Raw genomic sequence first — 19216 nt, forward strand, 5'->3', positions numbered from 1 at the left:
GCAAATCAAAAACCGAAAAAAGAGTGACAACATTGAGATCGCCACCGGTGACTTCACTTATCACTACGGTGAGTTGGCATCATTGAGTCCAGGTTATTTTACGACGTCCGTGTTTGTAATACAGTCCAATGCTTTTGCTATAATTTTAGAATTCTTTAGAAGATTGAATTCGAATTGATGGTGTTTGTGAATGAGGCCTCGTCACGGATCCTTCATTTTTCCACATACAATATGGCGGCGACGTTGACGCAATGCGTTCGCCGCCTCGATGGCGCAGTGCATTGTGGTCTGTCGGTGTGTTTGCTTGGAGGAAGCTGTGTGCACCGGAATCTGAAGAATTCGAGGCGTCCGCCAAACCAAACTGTTCTTCCCTACCGCCGCTCTCTGCTCCTCTTTGTCTTCTCCACACTCTATTTTCCAGCGGACGCTTAAGGTAATGTTTAGAATATTTTCAGCAGTTCATCACTTTTTAAAAAATAATTCACATCATACTTGACTCGGCTCGCTGGGGCTATTAGGCTAAAATTAGCATCGCTAGTTAAACAGGGAAAGCTAATCGGTTAGTTAGTGACTAGTTAAATGCTAACGATATTGCTACGAATGCTAAGTTAAACTGTCAGGATTTTGACCACTCTGCATCGCCTTTTCGGAATTTGACTTGATTAAAAGTGGTTCTTTTTTCCTCGCGGACGTCAACCATCAGCCCCGTTCCACACCCACTCGAACATTAACCGTTATAAAAATAGCGTTTACGGTACTTAAACGATCCACGTGGAAACGGTTATTAAACTCTGTTTACAATTCGTACCTTTGTAAAGTAGTTTAGTGCAATCAAACTAGGTAGTCCGTACACGCATTACAATTCTGGAGCTATACATTTTTGGTCTATTAATGATCCGGCAGGTTTTCTTGCTTTGAAGTAGTGCAGAGAGCGAGAGTCGGCGTTGTGTTTATTCGTATACTATATTGTTAGTAGGTCTACAGAAAACATTGAAACCTCATGAGTAAACAGTCTCTGTACCAGATTTTGTAGCTTTGCCGCACATTTCCATTTGCAGTTACTGTGGCACGTGAGTAAGAAATTTGAGAAAAGAGAATAAGTTTTAAAGAGACGGTGTGTAGAATTTTTTCAATGTTCCACAACATGCATTTAAAAAAATATATAATTTCGTGACGTAGTAATAGTCAAAGAAGCATATCACAAGCTGTAAGCTCACAGGAAGAGAAGCAGATCGTGTTTTTAATATATAAGTGTGAGTGTGTGAGTGTGTGTGTGTGTGTGTGTGTGGGGGGGGGGGGGGGGGGCATTTGAGCTCTCTCACAAAGCAAACCAGACTTCCTGTCTCTCACACTACCAAGTCTTGTAAGCGTTAAAGCATGAGAATTTATCACTACTAGTACAGTTACCAGTACAAAATGGATTTGCATTGAGTTCTTTTTCCGTTTTAGCTTTTTTTATGGAATGTGCTGTCTGTCATTCCAGGAGCAGTGAGGAAAAATCATGTCGCACGGTGACAAAATGAAGGTAAGTCTTAAAAAGAGATTATCTTCAACATTATTTTTTTTCCATTATTTTTTTTGGTTTTGTAATCGCTTATAATGCAGAGGTCTTAACCTTCAAGTTTCCAGCAAGTCCCAAGTTACTTTGACATGTCATGTCAATTGCCAGCTATGTTTCAAGCAAGTCATAAATCAAGTTTAACAGTCTTGCTCAGTCATAACCCATATTTATTTGTACATAAGCCACTCGGTGTTCAACATCTTTATTTGCACTAGTTAGCTGCACTAACCCATACTTTGTTGTAATTTTCCCAACCCGCTATCCGTCTTACTTTGTCTTCTCAATGAAATGCATAAGCAAGATTAAGTTAACTTCATGTTTTATCTGACACTGTTGAGCTAATGTGAACTTAATGTACAGTGGATAACTAGATAATATTAAAAAAAAAAGTCTACACACTCGTGATGAATCTTTAGGAATCTCACAAACACAACTCTGCTGCTGATCACTAAAGAATAACATAGCTGTTGTAAAGCATGGAGGCAGCAGCATTGTGTGTTGTGGCTTTGTTTTTGTAGCTGGAACTGCAGCATTCGAATTATGAATGGATTAGAAAGTAAATGTCAGAAAAAGCCTACTAGAACATTTGAAATGTTTTTAGGGTTAATAAGAGACACTCAAAGTTAGTATAGAAATTTAAATTAATATAGATAAACCAGCTAGGATAGGCTCCAGCACCCCCCACTACCCTTGTGAGGACAAGCGGTTAAGAAGATGGATGGATGGATGTTTTTTTCCCCTTTATTATTATGATTGCGATTTAATATGCGGCTATTTTTTCAAGGTCCTCTTCCCATGTATTTTTTAACAAACACAAGCAATAAATTCATATTTATTACAACAAACAAAGATTTGTTATACAGGTACATAAATGTTTTGGTCTTTCAGGTTAAGCTTGCTCTAAAATAAAGGCAACTGAACAATGAGTTTATATGAAATACAGTTTATATATCCAGTTCAATTACAGTTGTTAATTTAATAACAACACTTGGACTTGCGGGCTTTTAAGCGTTCACTATGACAACTTGACTAGTGTTTGCCACACCATGTTAATACTTGGGCGGGCCACCCAAGTAGACTGGCCACCAACCAAGTAGATTTCAAGAAATTTTTATAAAAATATGTATACATTTTTTTAAACTAGTTGAATGATACATGTTGAAGGTCACATTAATGGTTTAGTTTATGCATTGATCATGGTCTTTATTTTTTTAATTTCACAAAAACATGACGTTTGAACAGGGGTGTGTAGACCTTTTATACCCACTGAAGCTTACCTGTTTTTGACGCCGTCGTTGTTGTGTTGCTTATCCTTTCATACAGACCTGCAGAACTGGTGATGTGTCGTTCTTGCCTCTGTTATTGCAAAGAGCATTAAACACTCACTGGAATGAAGGGTGGTAGTTGCAACTAAGTGTGAGCCACCATTTTGTCCCCGAACACCTGAGATTTATCAAACAGCTGTCCAGCAATTGACAATTCGAACATCTGGGCATTTCTGATATTTTATATATAAATGAAAATAATCATCACCATCAAATTACAACAATCCAAAGTTCAATGCTTTTCAATGAGCGGAGAACTTCCTTTCACAGACTTGACCGCCATTTTGACTTGTGACGCAAACTCTGACTTGTCAATAGTCAGTAACAACTGTCTATCTTCTCATAACTGACTAAATGAAGCTTCACGTGTTGTTTTTGTTGCTACAGCAAGGCCAGTTCACCAACCCTGAAACGCCCGGCTATGTTGGATTTGCCAACCTGCCAAATCAGGTTCATCGCAAATCCGTTAAAAAGGGATTTGAGTTCACGCTTATGGTTGTTGGTAAGTTAAGGACACTGTTTTCATCACATTCAGATTGTTTTTGGCACTATTAGCTTTCATTGATCTGTGATAAGATTATTTTATTTCACGAAAAAAGAGCAGCAAAAAACACAGCTGTGTTGAGCCTAGTGTGTGTAATACACGTGACATCTCAGTCTAGTTGTTCAGCTGGAGTCTGCAACCGTGTAAACTCCTGATGTGAGGGCAGTGACTCGCCCCCGCCCCCACTTGGGAAAGGGGGATGGTGGAACGCTCGCTGCTCATCATTTTCCCTTTCAAGTGAACCCCAAATGGAATGTGGTCCGTGTGCCCGCAGGGATTGTTACAAACAGTTAACGAGGCTCAAGCTTTTCCTGACCACACAAATTTTTTATTTCATCATCTTGGTGAGCTTCTGCTAATTTTGTTTCAAGTCATTTTAAAAGCGCTTCCTTTAATTGTGTAAACTAGACGCTGTTGCAGTTCTGTTGAAAACCTCAGTCACAAGATTCCTGCATCAAGTGGTTGCTTGAAACCATGTCACGATCACGAGACTTTTGCTGACAATTATGCACGTTTTCAGTTCTTGGCTAACTTTTACCACACAGATTAGCGGAGAAGAACAGAACAGTAACAGAACAAACACTGATAATCTGGTGGGTTCAATGCTCAAACGTATGCTACCCGCTCATTTTTGTTTTTCATTTATTTCATGTATACTATAATTTAACTTTGTAGGTTATTTGTCACATTTTAAGGTGGAATGTGTTTTGAAATTTTATACTGTACCAGGATCAGAGAAAATATTTTAATAGGGTGTGTGTGTGTGTGTTCACACAAAACGATCATAATATTGAATGACATTCAGTTCAGCTGATTGACTGGGAGCACTCACACTGCTACTTTCTCACAATAAGGTGTGTTTAGGTCAAATTTCAACACCTCCTTAAGTTACCAAATATAGTTCCTTGTCTGATTATAAAGTGCTACCTAATAAGATTTGTGTGGCGTCTTTGCAAACTGATCCAGAAAGCCCTCTGAAGCTCATCCGGACATCCTTTGCAATCCCGAGAGTTAAAAAAAATCCAAAACTGGTTGGTGTACATTTAAAGTAGGAAGCCAAAGAAAGCCGATTATAGATTCTTCCAAGCAGTACAAGCAAATAAACACATTTTCTTGATTCATGCTCTCTGATAATAATCAGTCGTCATGTGGAGCTAACAGATGACTAATCAAAACACATCTTCGCCTTAGGTGGCAGGATGAGCCACCTGATAGCTCCGGGAAAGATTAACAGTGAAGTCAAATTTAGTATTGTGCCAATGGGTTTCCTGGTAGAGTGTTTCACTGGAAAGTGTCTCATTACACTGCATAAGAAGATACATCAAGTCCATCAAACACTTATTTTTTGTATTTCTTTGTGGCAAAAGGTGAATCTGGACTTGGAAAATCTACCCTGATCAACAGCCTTTTCCTGACTGACCTCTATCCGGAGAGAATCATCCCAGGAGCAGCAGGTACAACATGAACACGCACAAGTTGTCATGTTGCGGAGCTTTATGCACTCGCCATCCTTTCGTTCTTAACAGAGAAAATCGAGAGGACGGTTCAGATCGAGGCGTCCACTGTGGAAATCGAGGAGAGGGGTGTGAAGTTGCGTCTCACTGTGGTCGACACCCCAGGATATGGAGATGCCATCAACAGCCAGGACTGGTAGGAAACTTGATTAATTAATGACAGCTGTGATAGTTCTCAAATTCAATTTATAGCTGATCAATCGACGGGATAATCCATCCATCCATCTTCTACCGCTTATCTGAGGTCGGGTCGCGGGGGCAGCAGCTTTATGAGGGATGTCCAGACTACCCTCTCCCCAGCCACTTTAACCAGCTCCTCCGGCGGGATCCCAAGGCGTTCCAGGGCCAGTCGAGAGACAGTCTCTCCAGGGTGTCCTGGGTCGTCCCCGGGGCCTCCAGACTGTGGGACATGCCCGGAATACCTCTCCATGGAGGCGTCCAGGTGGCATCCGAACCAGATGCCCGAGCCACCTCAGCTGGCTCCTCTCAACGCGGAGACCGATACAGAGTCCGCATCACTGCAGACGCAGCAACGATCTGCCTGTCGATCTCCCGCTCTAACCTACCCTCACTCGTGAACAAGACCCCAAGATACTTGAACTCCTCCACTTGGGTCAGGATCTCATCCCCGACCCGGAAAGGCCACGCCACCTTTTCCCGACTGAGGACCATGGTCTCAGATTTGGAGGTGCTGATCTTCATCCCAACTGCTGCAAACCTCTCCAGTGAGGGTTGGAGATCACGGCTTGATGAAACCAACAGCACCACGTCATCTGCAAAAAGCAGAGATGCAATGCTGTGGCCACCAAACCGGACCCCCTCAACGCCTTGTCTGCGCCTAGAAATTCTGTCCATAAAAGTTATGAACAGAATCGGTGATAAAGGGCAGCCCTGGCGGAGTCCAACCCTCACTGAAAATGAATCCGACTTACTGCCGGCAATGCGGACCAAGCTCCGGCACTGGTCGTACAGGGACCGCACAGCCGTATCAAGGGGCTCGGTACCCAGTACTCCCGAAGTTTTCCATGGCCTCACGAGCTCCTCCCGTGTCCGAGTTTTTACCTGAGCGACCGCCAAAGCTGCGTTCCGCTTGGCCAGCCGGTACCCGTCAGCTGCCTCCGGAGTCCCACAGGCCAAAAAGGCTCGATTGGACTCCTCCTTCAGCTTGACGGCACCAGCGGGTTCGAGGATTGCCCCCGCGACAGGCACCGACCACCTTATGGCCACAGCTCCGATCGGCTGCCTCGACAATGGAGGTGCAGAACATGGCCCATTCGGACTCAATGTCCCCCCGCCTCCCCCGGTACAAGGGAGAAGTCCTGCCGGAGGTGGGCGTTGAAACTCTTTTTGACAGGGGATTCCGCCAGACGTTCCCAGCAAACCCTCACAATACGTTTGGGTCTGCCAGGTCTGACCGGCATCTTCCCCCACCATCGGAGCCAACACACCACCAGGTGGTGATCAGTTGACAGCTCCGCCCCTCTCTCCATTACCCCTGAATAGACCTTCAGAATCCTTCAGAATAATTTATTCTAACGCTCTCCCATAGCTCTATTTCTAGAATAAATATTAAAGGATACCGACGCAAACACACCTGAAATCTCACAAATTCTGATTTTTTTTTTTAAAAATGAACAGTTGAGCATTTAAGTTTAGAGAAAATCAAATTAAGTCACCTGTAAAGGTTGTAGTGCATTTTAGGTTGATCCTGTACTTAACATTTTGATGTGATGTATAATTTATTTGTATTTTTTTTACCAGTTTCAGTACCATTATCAGCTACATTGACGACCAATTTGAGCGCTACCTCCACGACGAGAGCGGTCTAAATCGTCGCCACATCGTCGACAACAGAGTCCACTGCTGCTTCTATTTCATCTCTCCGCTTGGCCACGGGTGAGTCCAGCCAGTAAAGCTCCTCTTCCTCATCTGAACAGCAGTCATTGCTAAATTGACCGCCATCTCTTCACTCATGTGCCTGCTTGTTTCCTGCTGGTCGCAGCTTGAAACCTCTGGATGTTCAGTTCATGAAGGCCATCCACAATAAGGTCAATGTGGTTCCTGTCATCGCCAAGGCGGACACGCTCACCCTCAGAGAGAGAGAAAGACTCAAGCGCAGAGTGAGCATAACGTTATTCATTCATTTTTTTGACACTTCCTAGTATTATCATTTGCAGTCTTGGGGAATCCATATCCTGACTCTAACCCTAACTCGCGATATGTGAAAATTTGGATATAGAGACTACTTAAAAAAAATACCTTTTTTTTTTTTTTAAACTACTGAAATTAGAATATTCCATTTCGAATCGCTACTGCAACCAGCTGACGAAAAATGAAACCGCACATACCGTTCTTCACATACACACCACGCACATTACTTCACATCTGCAGACAGGGCGCGGGAAATTCTAACCCGAATCCAGTCTGAAAACTTGGCCAGAGGCTTGCAGGAGTACCCATTGTGAACAGCTATGGTGTTAATCTACTAATTACAAGGCATTTCAGTCATAAATGGACAAATAAAAAGCTTATTGTAAAGTTATTTTTGGGGGAAAAAAGTTCCATATTGCAACTTTAAAGTTTAAGCCTTAAAATGCCCCTCCCACACAAACACATTTAAACATTAAAAGACACTTTTTAAAACTCATTTAAATGTATTCAAATACACAAAAAGCAAGCACGTGTAGAATATGCACAATAATAATGGGGGGAGGGGAGTTTTATATTCAGAGGTGTCAAAACTCATTGTTATTGCTTGCCATATTGTACTTATGGTTTCCCTTAATTTAAGTGCCGTAATGACTGAAATTATCAGAAAGGATGGGACTTTTTTTTGCCCCCATGTCACGGGATTTTGTGTACGCAAATCCACCTTTAATTTTAATTAACGCCCATTGAAATGCATTGGGTATTTATTTATTTATTTACTTATTTGTCTATGTATTTATTTATTTATTTTACAACCTCACTCAAAAATGCTCCTAAGCATTCAATATACATTTATACATGGGAGTAAAAATGGTGAAAAAGAAATTACAGTAATTTCTGGACTATAAGGCGCACCTGACTATAAGCCCCGCTAGCTACATTTGGGGAATACTCGAGTTTTTTACACATATAAGCCGCATCCGACTGTAAGCCGCAGGTGTTTTAATGTTACCGCACCAGGTTCCCGCTACTTTGCTACGCAAATTGTCTCGCTCTCGTTCTGTCTCGCCTCCTGACACTGTATTCGGGCTCACTTGCTTTGTTTTGCTCTGCCTGACGCTTTTGCGCTTCCTTTATATTTGCACCCCCTTGAGATCTGATGGATAAGCCGGACCTTTGTATTAGCCGCAGGGTTGAATGCAAGTGAAAAAATGTGCGCCTTAAAGTCCAGAAATTACTGGCATTTGAAGTCGATGGTTCATCAGGAGAGTTGTGAAATAATTTTATGAAGGTTTAAAAGTTCCTAAGTGCTACTTTAAACCTGTGAATATGCAAATACGCGGTTTCACATCTATGCAAGGGTTGGCTGTATCTCTCTATTCTGAGTATCTCGATCCATTGCCTTGGTAACGCATCAAGAAGAAAAAATCAAATCGAATCTAAATTGTCTAATTTGTGTCGAGTTTTAGTTTGTTTGTTTTTTCTCTCTCTATTTTGGAGCTTCCATGCTCCCAACTTTGTTGGAACAGTTTGGTATGGGGCCGACATCTTATTAAAACCTGTGGATTAAGAATGCAATGTCATGAAATTATTATTAATGCCAATTTGCCAAACGAGGTGAGCGAACTCTTATTTTTAACCACAAATTTAATTTGAAATAAGAAGACACGAAAATTTGGGGCAACCAAATATTTAAGTATACAATTATTGTTCAATCGAATATAGAAGGGATTTTCGTGAGGGACGATGCTTGTAATATGTTAAATGTTCAGATCAAGTAGAGACATTTCATTTGCTTTAGTGGGCCACATAAATTAAACACGCAACATCAGCTGCTTGGTCTTTCAATGTTCATTTATTTCAGGAAGCAATCAAAATCAACAATTTATCAATTTCTCCAGAGAATACTCAACTAAAGCTAGCCTGAAAAGGAGTGGGAGGAAGGAAAAATGTGTTAAGTCCCACCCCCCAATCTCATTCATATCAAACTTTGAAAACAAATTTAGCTACTTTCCTGCAAGCTTGCAGTAACCAACAGCGGTTTCCATAAGCACTGAAAAACAGGTGTGTCTACAAACAGAACTTAAACAATGTGTTAATTAACTAACATGACATCTAAAGCTCAGCAATGGTAATGAAAAGTAACAATACCAGCTGGGGTAAGAGACAAACAAGAAACAAAACGAAAGCACAAAAAGCACATGTCAATAATTCTAAGACACAAGTATACCAACAATGGTAATGGATAATATGCCCGCAATGATAAAAAAGCAGCATGCATACACTATCACAATAAGATGGAAGATTGATGTAAGTGAATGAAACCAAACCAAACCATATGTTTATACAACAGTTTGAATCTGTGGATGTTTTGGCATTACTTGTGTTGTTACCTCTAAGCTGTTCCAAACTTTGACCCCACGCACAGACACACAAAAACTTTTACGAACAGTTCTAAATTTAGGTAATATAAAATCTCCTTATCCTCTCAAGTTATGATAGGCGTTTTCTTTTTTTCTAAAAATATATTGTTATTAGGTAGTAATTCATGAAATGCTTTATATAAGAGTATGAAAGTAATATACTTTATAAGGTCATGTAATTTAAACAATTTTGACTGAATAAACAGACCATAAGTGGGACCTCCATGTCAACTTCTCATTGATTATAACTCCTAAAAAAAAATGGTATCATTTACATTTTCAATCTGAACACCATCAATAGTTATATGCAATTCATAATTACTGTTAACATTACCAAACATCATAACTTTTGTTTTGTGTAAATTTAGAGATAATTTATGTCCATCGACTTTTTGATGGATTTTAACTCCTTGTTCACAACAGTTACCAACTCATAAGTATTACTACTATAAAATATGTTTGTGTCATCTGCAAAATAGTATAAGCTTTAGTAATTGTGATACATTAAAAATGTAATTTATAAAGACATTGAAAAGCTTTGGACCCACTACGGAGCCCTGGGGAACGTCACAGGCTTCCGTGTTGGGTCCAAAGCTTTTCAATTTATATTTAAATGATATTCTTAATGTATCACAATTACTAGTCTTGCATTGTGACACGTGTTCATCAGTGTTGTTGTGTGAAATGAGAACCGCACCTGTCCTTAAATATTGTGACAAACGCTTGATACTAACCTTTCATTTATGTATTACTTGGCTCAGATTCTTGATGAAATTGATGGACATGGCATCAAGATTTACCACCTGCCTGACGCTGAGTCGGACGAGGATGAAGACTTTAAAGAGCAGACCAGGATCCTCAAGGTAAACTCATGTTTCATCCGTGGTCCCTGTTGGCACGCGTCATGAACGAAAGCATTTAAATGTCTTGATTAGCCAGCAAGTCCGTTCATGCGAGCCGCTGATCTTCTTGTAGGCTAGCATCCCTTTTGCAGTGGTGGGCTCCAACCAACAGATCGAGGCCAAGGGGAAGAAGGTGCGGGGCCGCCTGTACCCCTGGGGAGTGGTGGAGGTGGAGAACCCCGAGCACAATGACTTCCTCAAGCTGCGCACCATGCTGATGTGAGCACAGACGCTACTTGAAAACATGCCTGACCTCAATCATACCAAAACGCGGCCAACCAAATGTTTGTAGCTTGCTCGCAAGAGCAATGAAAAGAAAGCCACATTAACTCATTTACTGCCATAAATTCATAAAAATAAAGATTAAAAATTAAAGGCAAGAGGCGGTTAAAATTTTTAATTGTAATTAATCTCATGACTTCACTAGTTAATTCACGATAAATCACAAATTTTACATCTGTTCTAAATGTACAATAAAAAAATTATAGGTTTTCATACTCTTGTTAACAAAAGTGGGATTTTTTTTTATACAAATAGAAATAGTTAAAATTATTTTTTGACGTTTATAGCCGTCAATGGCAGTCAATGAATAAAAAAGAAAAGATTATTAAAAATTTGGGGCGATTAAAGTTTTTAATCGCATGGCTTCACTAGTTAACTCGCGATTAATCACAAATTTCATATCCGTTCTAAATATACAATAAAAAAAAATCTAGGTTTCATACATGTTAACAAAAGTGGAAAACATTTTTAAACTAATAGAAATAGTTCAAATTGATTTTTTATATTTATAGCCGTCAAGGGCAGTAAATTAGTAAATTGATTCATTTACGACATCAGGTTCACTTTTTGAATGGAACTGCCGGGTGGGGGCGGGCTTCGTTTTCCCGGCTATCTAATTTGCTGAGATGCACGGACGTCATCATTTTCCGCAACCCCACAGAACCCACATGCAGGATCTCCAGGAAGTGACCCAGGACCTGCACTACGAGAACTTCCGCTCGGACCGCCTGAAGCGCAGCGGCAGGTTGTCCTCCCATGGTTACGTTCTGTCCCCTGCGTACGTACTGCCTGTCTGTCCGCTTGCTTTCTCTGCACCTCCTCCCCTCCCGCCTCACAAATACAACATTATTACGTTATTTACATTATTACAATTACCATACATTTACATAAGACACACCCATGAAATAAGGTGCCCTGTTCAACACAGACACACCTTTAATCCAAATATACAAGAACAACCAGAGGCCTATATTTATATATCAGTGCAGATGACATCATTTGTAGGTGTAGATTGTATTTATTCCAAAATAACCTTCATTAGGTTTTCTGTAGTGTCAGTTGTACTGTAGTTCTAACTCATCATTTTGCATGTCAACGACGCTGGCAAGGAGCAAGTCCAACAGCTGAAGGATTGTGTGTTGTCGTGGGTCCACATCAGGGCTAAGCAAAATACAACCTTTTTTCTTTTTTTTTTTAAACAGAAACATTAAAAAAACATTATCTCGTTGGATAATTGTTAGTGATTTTAAGTCATGAAGAAGTATTAGCTCAATCAAGCATTTAGGGTAAACATTTTTAATGTATAAGTTGCATCACCTATGGTAAAATGTTTTCTATTTTAATAAATAATAGGCTAATTCATTCAAATTAGGAAAATTTACGTAAAATATACATGTAAAATTTTAAAAATGAAAATTGACTTTGTTTTTGGAAGCTAGTCTTCATAAAGTGCAAATATTATTTTTTTTTAATCATGGTTTTTAATAAAATAATTGGCTTATTATAAATCGGTTAAAACGTGAATGAATTATTTTAATTATTAAAATAATTTTACATAAAATACAAATTAGTAAAACAATTCATTTTAAATTGCACTTTATAAGTAGGTGGCTAGTTTGAAAAATAGATTTTACATAAAATAATAACAGCATGAATATTTATTAAGCTAATACATTTTACATAAAATTTGCCATTTCACATAATAAAAACAACAGTCAAATGTAAAATAAAATAAAATTTGACTATTTAAAATAATTGGCTAATTTCTTAAAGATAAATGAATTAAGTTAACCCTGATAACAAAATGAAGGAATAAGCATGAATTAAAATCTTCATTTAAAAAAAAAAGATAATTTTTACAGTACTTAAAAAAAAAAAAAAGTACAGCAAAAATGAATGTATTTTTATTACGTAATCTATACCACTTTGAGGTTTGATTTCAAATGTCTTCTACAAATAAAATGTATTATTATTATTATTAGCATGATTATTATGAATGAGCTAGCAATCAGAAGTTTGCCCATGCCTGGTGCGCGTGGATTAGCGTCTGCTTTGTGACTAGCATGTGTGGTTTGTAGCGGACTTGAAGAGGTTTGCCACGTCGTCTTTTTAACAAATCATCAACCTCAAAATGGCTCCCAAAAAAGTTGTTTGCAGTTTTCCCCTCTAAAGCCAATCCAGGATCAAGGACTGGTTTTACTGGTCTTCGCATTACCCGGCCATCTCCGCTATGATGGCGCTCCGGTCTTGATTTGTCCGATCCCGTGCGTGGAATATTGGAGGTATTGTTTTTTTTTGTCGAGTTTGTCCTCGAGTGGAGGAGGTATTGCTGTCTCCCACCCTGACTTTCACACCCTTCTGCTGCCTTTCTTCCAACCTCACTGCTTTCATCTACCTTGTAGATAGAAGCCCCTCTTTCCTCTAGCAGACAACTCTACTAACGCACTGACCCCCTTTTCCCCCTTCTCTCAGTGTGGCTTTTGTCACGTTTGCCTAATATTAGCTGCAATCCTGCCAAATAAACCTGACACAGAAGCGACAGCACATCACTTACACGGAAACTTCACACTTTGGTTATTTTTTGGGCTGTTGGTTGGTTTATCCACACAATCCCAAAATGTTAGGGATGGCTTTTGGGTGAAATTTCAGAGTGAAGGAATGTCCATTTTGATGGCTTTCCAGTCCCTCAGTAGATGACGCTCACCCCTGTTCGAATGGCAAGTTTTTGTGACTTAAAAATGAGACCCACGTAAACCATTCCAAAACTTTGTTGACCATTAGTGTGATTTAAAAACTGTACTACACTTTGAAACAAGTTGAAAAATCTTGGTTACACGAGTGCGCACGCCTGCTTGGGCTTGTGGCCGTCTTCAGAATTAGCCAATCACATTCATGATAAATGGGAGTCAGCACACAAAACCTGTCCTCACTTCAATTTGAATCCCTGATGAAGCAAAGACGTTCTGGTGGGCTTTTGTTAGAGAACAAGTACCGAAAAGATGAATCAAAGGATTTGATTGCAAGCAAACAAAAGTTCACCACCTGTAAAAGTTAACCCTATAAACCCTGAAATATGAGAGAAAATTCAGATTCTTTGTAAATTGTATTTATTGGTCCTTTTGACCAAACTTCCACATATGACTTTTGATTCGTACATTTATAACTGTCACCAATATAATAATAAACAGACATATCAAACATTAATATTACAAAAAATCAGTAAGAACATTTCCCACTATTAACTCATTCACTGCCATTGGCGGCTATAGATGTAAAAAAATCATTTGAACTATTTCTATTAGTTTAACATTTTTTTCCACTTTTGTTAAGAGTATGGAAACAAATTTTTTTTTGTACATTTAGAGCAGATATAAAATGTGTGATTAATCATGAGTAAACTATTGAAGTCATGCAATTAATTACAATTAAAATTTTCAATCACCTGACGCAACTTAGATTATTAAAAATTCGGGGCGTCAGGCGATTAAATTTTTTAATCGTGATTAATCTCATGACTTTACTAGTTAACACACAATTTATCACACATTTTATTTATTTATTTAAAAAATATATAGGTTTTCATACTCTTGTTAACAAAAGTGGAAAAAAATGTTGAAATGAAACTTGAAAGTTTTTGACGTCTATAGTCGTCAATGGCAGTGAACGAGTTAAGTATAGGTGTCCCTTCTCTCTCAATTGGGGCGAGGCTGGAAAAGCCAACAGCTAGGTGATACTGCCCTCTAGTGGATTATCCGTACAATGCATGTGTCAGATCATATACATCAGGGTTTTAATGGGGGGAAAAAATTATACTCATGAAATAGAGGCTCGAAATGTTTTCTATTTAATATGATACGGTTTGCTTTATAGAGTTAAAGTGGGGGGTTTGCGGTTCGCCCTGAAATTTCACCCTGAAGTAGTTAAATAAAGCATGCGTGTCTTCAAGCATCATTTTCGTAACTGTGTTTGTGTGTGTGCGTGACCGCTGCAGAAAGGGTCCGGAACCGGAGGAAATGGACAAGGATATGATTCTGCAGGAGAAGGAGGCTGAGGTGGGCGGTGCCACACGTTGCCATCTACTTCACAATCACTTGCATCATTTTCCCAGAAACAATCAAGTCATATCCCCGCAATTTGTTGTGGCGCGTGTTCCAGTTGAGACGGATGCAGGAGATGATCGCCAAGATGCAGGCCCAGATGCAGAAGCAGGGCGACGGGGAGGGAGACGTTTGAAAGGAGGATGAAGTGAGTGAAATTCACATAACAATATTTTGGCTGCCACATTCAGCAATATTTTTGTGGGAATAATGGAGCATTTAGCGGCCACAAAGAAGTGCTGTTTAAAAACAAAACATCATTTTTAATGTATTTTGTATTGAAGGTTATTTGCAAGACCACTTGATTTTGAGCGGAGACCAACGAAGGACAGCTTGAGGACAACAGCCATCTGGTTCTTGACTCGTTCATTCAGTCCCACTTGGGATCTGGATTGCTGATAAATATATAGTAAAGTATATTCAAACAGTGTTAAAGTTGTATATCCGACACTTTTTTTTTTTTTAACACATTTGCCAGTCACAAACAAATGACCTTAGATTTTGAGTGGGATCTAAATCATCTGTTACCCTTTTTTTTTTTTAATTGACACATTTGACATTGACTAAATTCTTCCTGTGTCGTTGGACCTCAATGTTACAATCATTCTAGTATTTTCCCTCTGAAAAAGCTTCACTGAGAACAACTTGTCGTTGTGTGAGGGTGAAAAGGTCTTTAAAGAAGTGTGCCATGAAGCGTTACTGATATTACCCTCATGCATGCTGCGTTACATCCAGTCGGGGGCCGTTTTGAAGTTGTGCGCGTGTGTATCCCTCCTTCCTCTGAAGTCAGCACGAAAGAGTGGCTGAAGACAAACTGTTACGTGTGATACCGTTGTCTTTAAAAAAAAATGAAGGTTATTATTCATTCATTACATTTCTTTGTCAGGTGAAAGCTTTTTGTCGTGCCCCAGCGAGAGCCAAATATGTTGTCTAATTCAAGGCAAGAACTTCTTTTTTGTTAACAACTTTTTTTTGTGGTTATCTAAAGTGGCCCATATTCATGCCAATTATTCCCTCACCAGCCAATCTGTGAGCTCCTGACATTCCTCTTTGAGCTGTTTTTATCCAATATTAATGCACCAAATATTGTTCTTGATGTATAATGTTGTAATAAAAGTTTTATTCTCAAATTATAGGCTGGAGTGTTTTGTACTTTGTGTGTGTGTTGTGAGCTCATGTCAACAGTAGAACTGTGATCATAAAAATAATGGATGGATAAATAAAACATATTTAGTAGGGGTGTGCCAAAAAATTGATTCTCATAAGAATCGCGGTTCTCATTTAGTATGATTCAGAATCGATTTTAAATGTCCCAAAATCGATTTTATTTAAATTATTTTCTACTGTCTTCCCTTTGTTTGTGTGTGTCTTTATTGGGAGCGCTGTTCATGTTGTTCCCAATTTGGCCACTGAGGGGCAGTGTGGTTCCACGCAGTGTGATACACTGTTAAGTTGTAGCCACACTAGAGAGTAGAAGGAAAAAGTCACAATCAAGTTATTCCAATAAAAGTTGTTATTTTGCAGCGTGGAGCCATTCTTTTGATTGATAAAAGTGCCGCGAGTAGCGCGCTAATTAGCATTAGCGAGTCAGACTGGAATAGATCATTACGATTCCTTGAACATCTATAAATTGAAGCAGAAATCATTGTCAAACAAATCATTTTGAATCAAAAATCGATTCTGAATCAAATCGTAGACCCAAGAATCTGAATCTAATCCAATCGTGAAATATTAAAAGATTCCCACCCCTAATATTTAGCTTAATGTACTGCTAAAAAGCAACAGAACACTGGTGTGGCCCAAAATGTATTCCTATTCCTTAAGGCAGAGGTTTGGGCTCATGTGGTTTCATAAATTGTAGCTTTGGGGTTCTTTGAATCACTTGCAATCAATTCTTATGCATGATTTTTTTTTAAAGTGCTATGTGCTAATTAAAAGCTCTCAATACTTTGTCATTGCATCATTCACTTAGAAAAAGTAAAAAAATAAAATAAAAATCTCAGGAGATTACAGAATAATTTAGTATAAATATAATTTCAGTACCGTTACCAACAGCAATTTCATAGACATTTAGACATCAAAAAGAAAATCTTACAGCACTTATTACAAGCGCTTACCCATCTGTATTCCTTCAAGTGTGTTTATTCGAAGCTCTTTCAATTCAACCTGCATCAGAAGGAGTCCCAAGTGAGTAAACTCCAAACGTGATTATTATGTGTGGCGCTTTGGGTTTATGTACTGTATGTGGTTGAACAAAGGTCAAACTTGGAATGTTCAGACCAATACAGACTTAAGTTTAGAAAATTCATCTTGTATAATTGATGTATGTCTTAATTTCTCAAGTATCTTCACACGGCAATATCTTGTCCAAAAGCTCAGGCAGAGGATCTGCCCTGACCAACGGAATTATGAAATTACTGTCAATGACTAAAAGATGCAGCCACATTTGTTAATTTAACGTTTTTTTTTCACTTGCATGTTAAGAGTATGAAAACTTAAAGAAAAAAAATATTTTATTGTACATTTAGAACAGATGTAAAATGTGTGATTAATCGTGAGTTAACTATTAAAGTCATGCGATTAATTACGATTAAAAAATGTAATCGCCCGACACCCCTAATTCAAGGATAGTCAAAATGTATTTATTTATTTTTAATCTGCTAATTTACTGGTTGCACTGGCATGAGTAGATGAAAATTTCTCAAAAATTTTAGGGGCAGTCCAAAGCCCTACGCAGAACTCAGGATGTAAATATTGATGCCATGAAGGTGCTTGGTCACATTGAGGACTTGAAAAACTAAAATGATGGTAGAACAAACATTGTGAATTACGGAAGCGTACTGCATTCACTTGAAAAAAAAAAACTCCTGTTTTTCTGACAAATTTTTGGGGGTGCTTTGTTTTTTTGATTTTTTTTTTAAATTATCTGTTTTTCTGAATATTTTTTTCGGTTTTACTGAATATTTTTTTTCGGTCAAAAAAATATTCAGAAAAAGAGGCTGGAAAAATTATTCAGAAAAACAGGTGGAAAAAATACTCAGAAAAACGGGGGGAAAATATTTAAAACAAATTATTCAAAAAAACTGGGGGAAAAATTATTCCGAAAAACAGAGCTGGTGTTCTGTTTTTTGGAGTAATTGATTATTATTATTTTTTTACCTCTGAACTCCAAGTGACTTGTTGCAAACTTACTAATACCGGAAGCGGACACTTTCCCGCATACCTCCGATATGCAATAAGATGGTCATGTTTACTTACTGGCTCTCAATAAAGGAATGAATGTGTATACTGTATTGTGGTTTGTTCTCTAATCTCTGAGGGGAAACCCTTTAAAAAATAATCAGAAAAACTGAAAAAAATATTCAGAAAAACAAAAAAATCCTGATTTTATAAAACAGGCAAAAATTACTCTGAAAAACTGAAAAAAGTTATTCAGAAAATCTGAGGATTTTTTTTAACAGAAAAAAATTACTTAAAAAAACAGGGGGAAAATACTCAAAAAAACAAAGCTCCCCCCAAAAAATTAGTCAGAAAAACAGGAATTTTTTTTCCAAGTCAATGCAATACGCTTCCGTATGAATGTAAATATTAGATTTTTTATTTTTTTTAATCTGTAGGTTTTATCATTTACGTTTATCAACACCAAGGTGTTGTATATTGTGTAGAGTGGCAGACCCTCTAATTACTATTTTGTGACAAGAAAGTGTACTTTTTACTAGCTTGAGTAATGTTTCATGCGCATGAATTCTTACCCAGACAAGAGTAATATTTTTCTCTTTTCTACTTTAAGAACAAATCACAAATCAGATGTGTTCAGTGTATGTAACCTTCGATAATTTTCAAATAAATTGATTTTTTTTTTTAATTGCTTTCTACTTTTAAATGGAGGTTAATTCTACCATAGTAAAATAGTACTTTCACCAAGGTCATCATTTTGAGATGGTCTTTCATCATTTTTACTTGGCATCTTGTAAATATGACTTTGTCCATCCCTGCAGTTCATTCTGCTTTGCTTTCCACACATCCTTGAAGGGCACTTTGGGCAAACCTTCCATTCTTCTATCTTGTAGTCGTTACTACCAAAGTTGACTTTTCCTGTTTTTGTTTAACTGGTCGAAATGAGCTTCCATATATTTCTGACAGTAAAAATTGGAAGAATTTCTCACCTGTAAGGAGTCTTTGGACCCAAAATGTACGAACTTCATCAAGACTTTGAGGGAAAAAAATGGAAATTATAATTCTTGGGTTTCAAGTTTTTTTTAACTTACACTGTCACAACATCAATTAAAAAAAAATCACAAGGTGCTTGCCAAAAATTCTGTTCCTTATATTATCTAAAAAAAAAAGAAAGAAAAAAAGACTCGGGCAATTATGCTATTACACAAAGGACGTGTGTGGTGTAAAATAAGAGAGAAGTTAT

At 38.2% G+C, this 19216-nt stretch overlaps 1 protein-coding gene across 2 annotated transcripts; it reads left to right on the plus strand.

Moving 5' to 3' along the window:
* The first annotated feature begins 289 nt into the window (after nt 1-289).
* septin2 (septin 2) lies at nt 290-15926 on the plus strand. Of its 2 annotated transcripts, none has more exons than XM_077557318.1 (13): nt 290-433; nt 1484-1525; nt 3274-3388; nt 4798-4884; nt 4957-5080; nt 6706-6840; nt 6947-7064; nt 10277-10378; nt 10491-10636; nt 11361-11477; nt 14691-14751; nt 14855-14944; nt 15081-15926. In XM_077557318.1, the coding sequence occupies exons 2-12, from the start codon at nt 1502-1504 to the stop codon at nt 14930-14932; spliced, it is 1107 nt and encodes a 368-aa protein (XP_077413444.1). In that variant the 5' UTR covers nt 290-433; nt 1484-1501; the 3' UTR covers nt 14933-14944; nt 15081-15926. The 2 variants fall into 2 exon arrangements, with proteins under 2 accessions (XP_077413444.1, XP_077413446.1); XM_077557320.1 differs by having other exon boundaries at nt 11361-11444.
* Nucleotides 15927-19216: the final 3290 nt, after the last annotated feature.

The sequence above is a fragment of the Vanacampus margaritifer genome, chromosome 2, assembly GCF_051991255.1.
Source record: "Vanacampus margaritifer isolate UIUO_Vmar chromosome 2, RoL_Vmar_1.0, whole genome shotgun sequence".
In the NCBI taxonomy this organism is placed as follows: domain Eukaryota; kingdom Metazoa; phylum Chordata; class Actinopteri; order Syngnathiformes; family Syngnathidae; genus Vanacampus; species Vanacampus margaritifer.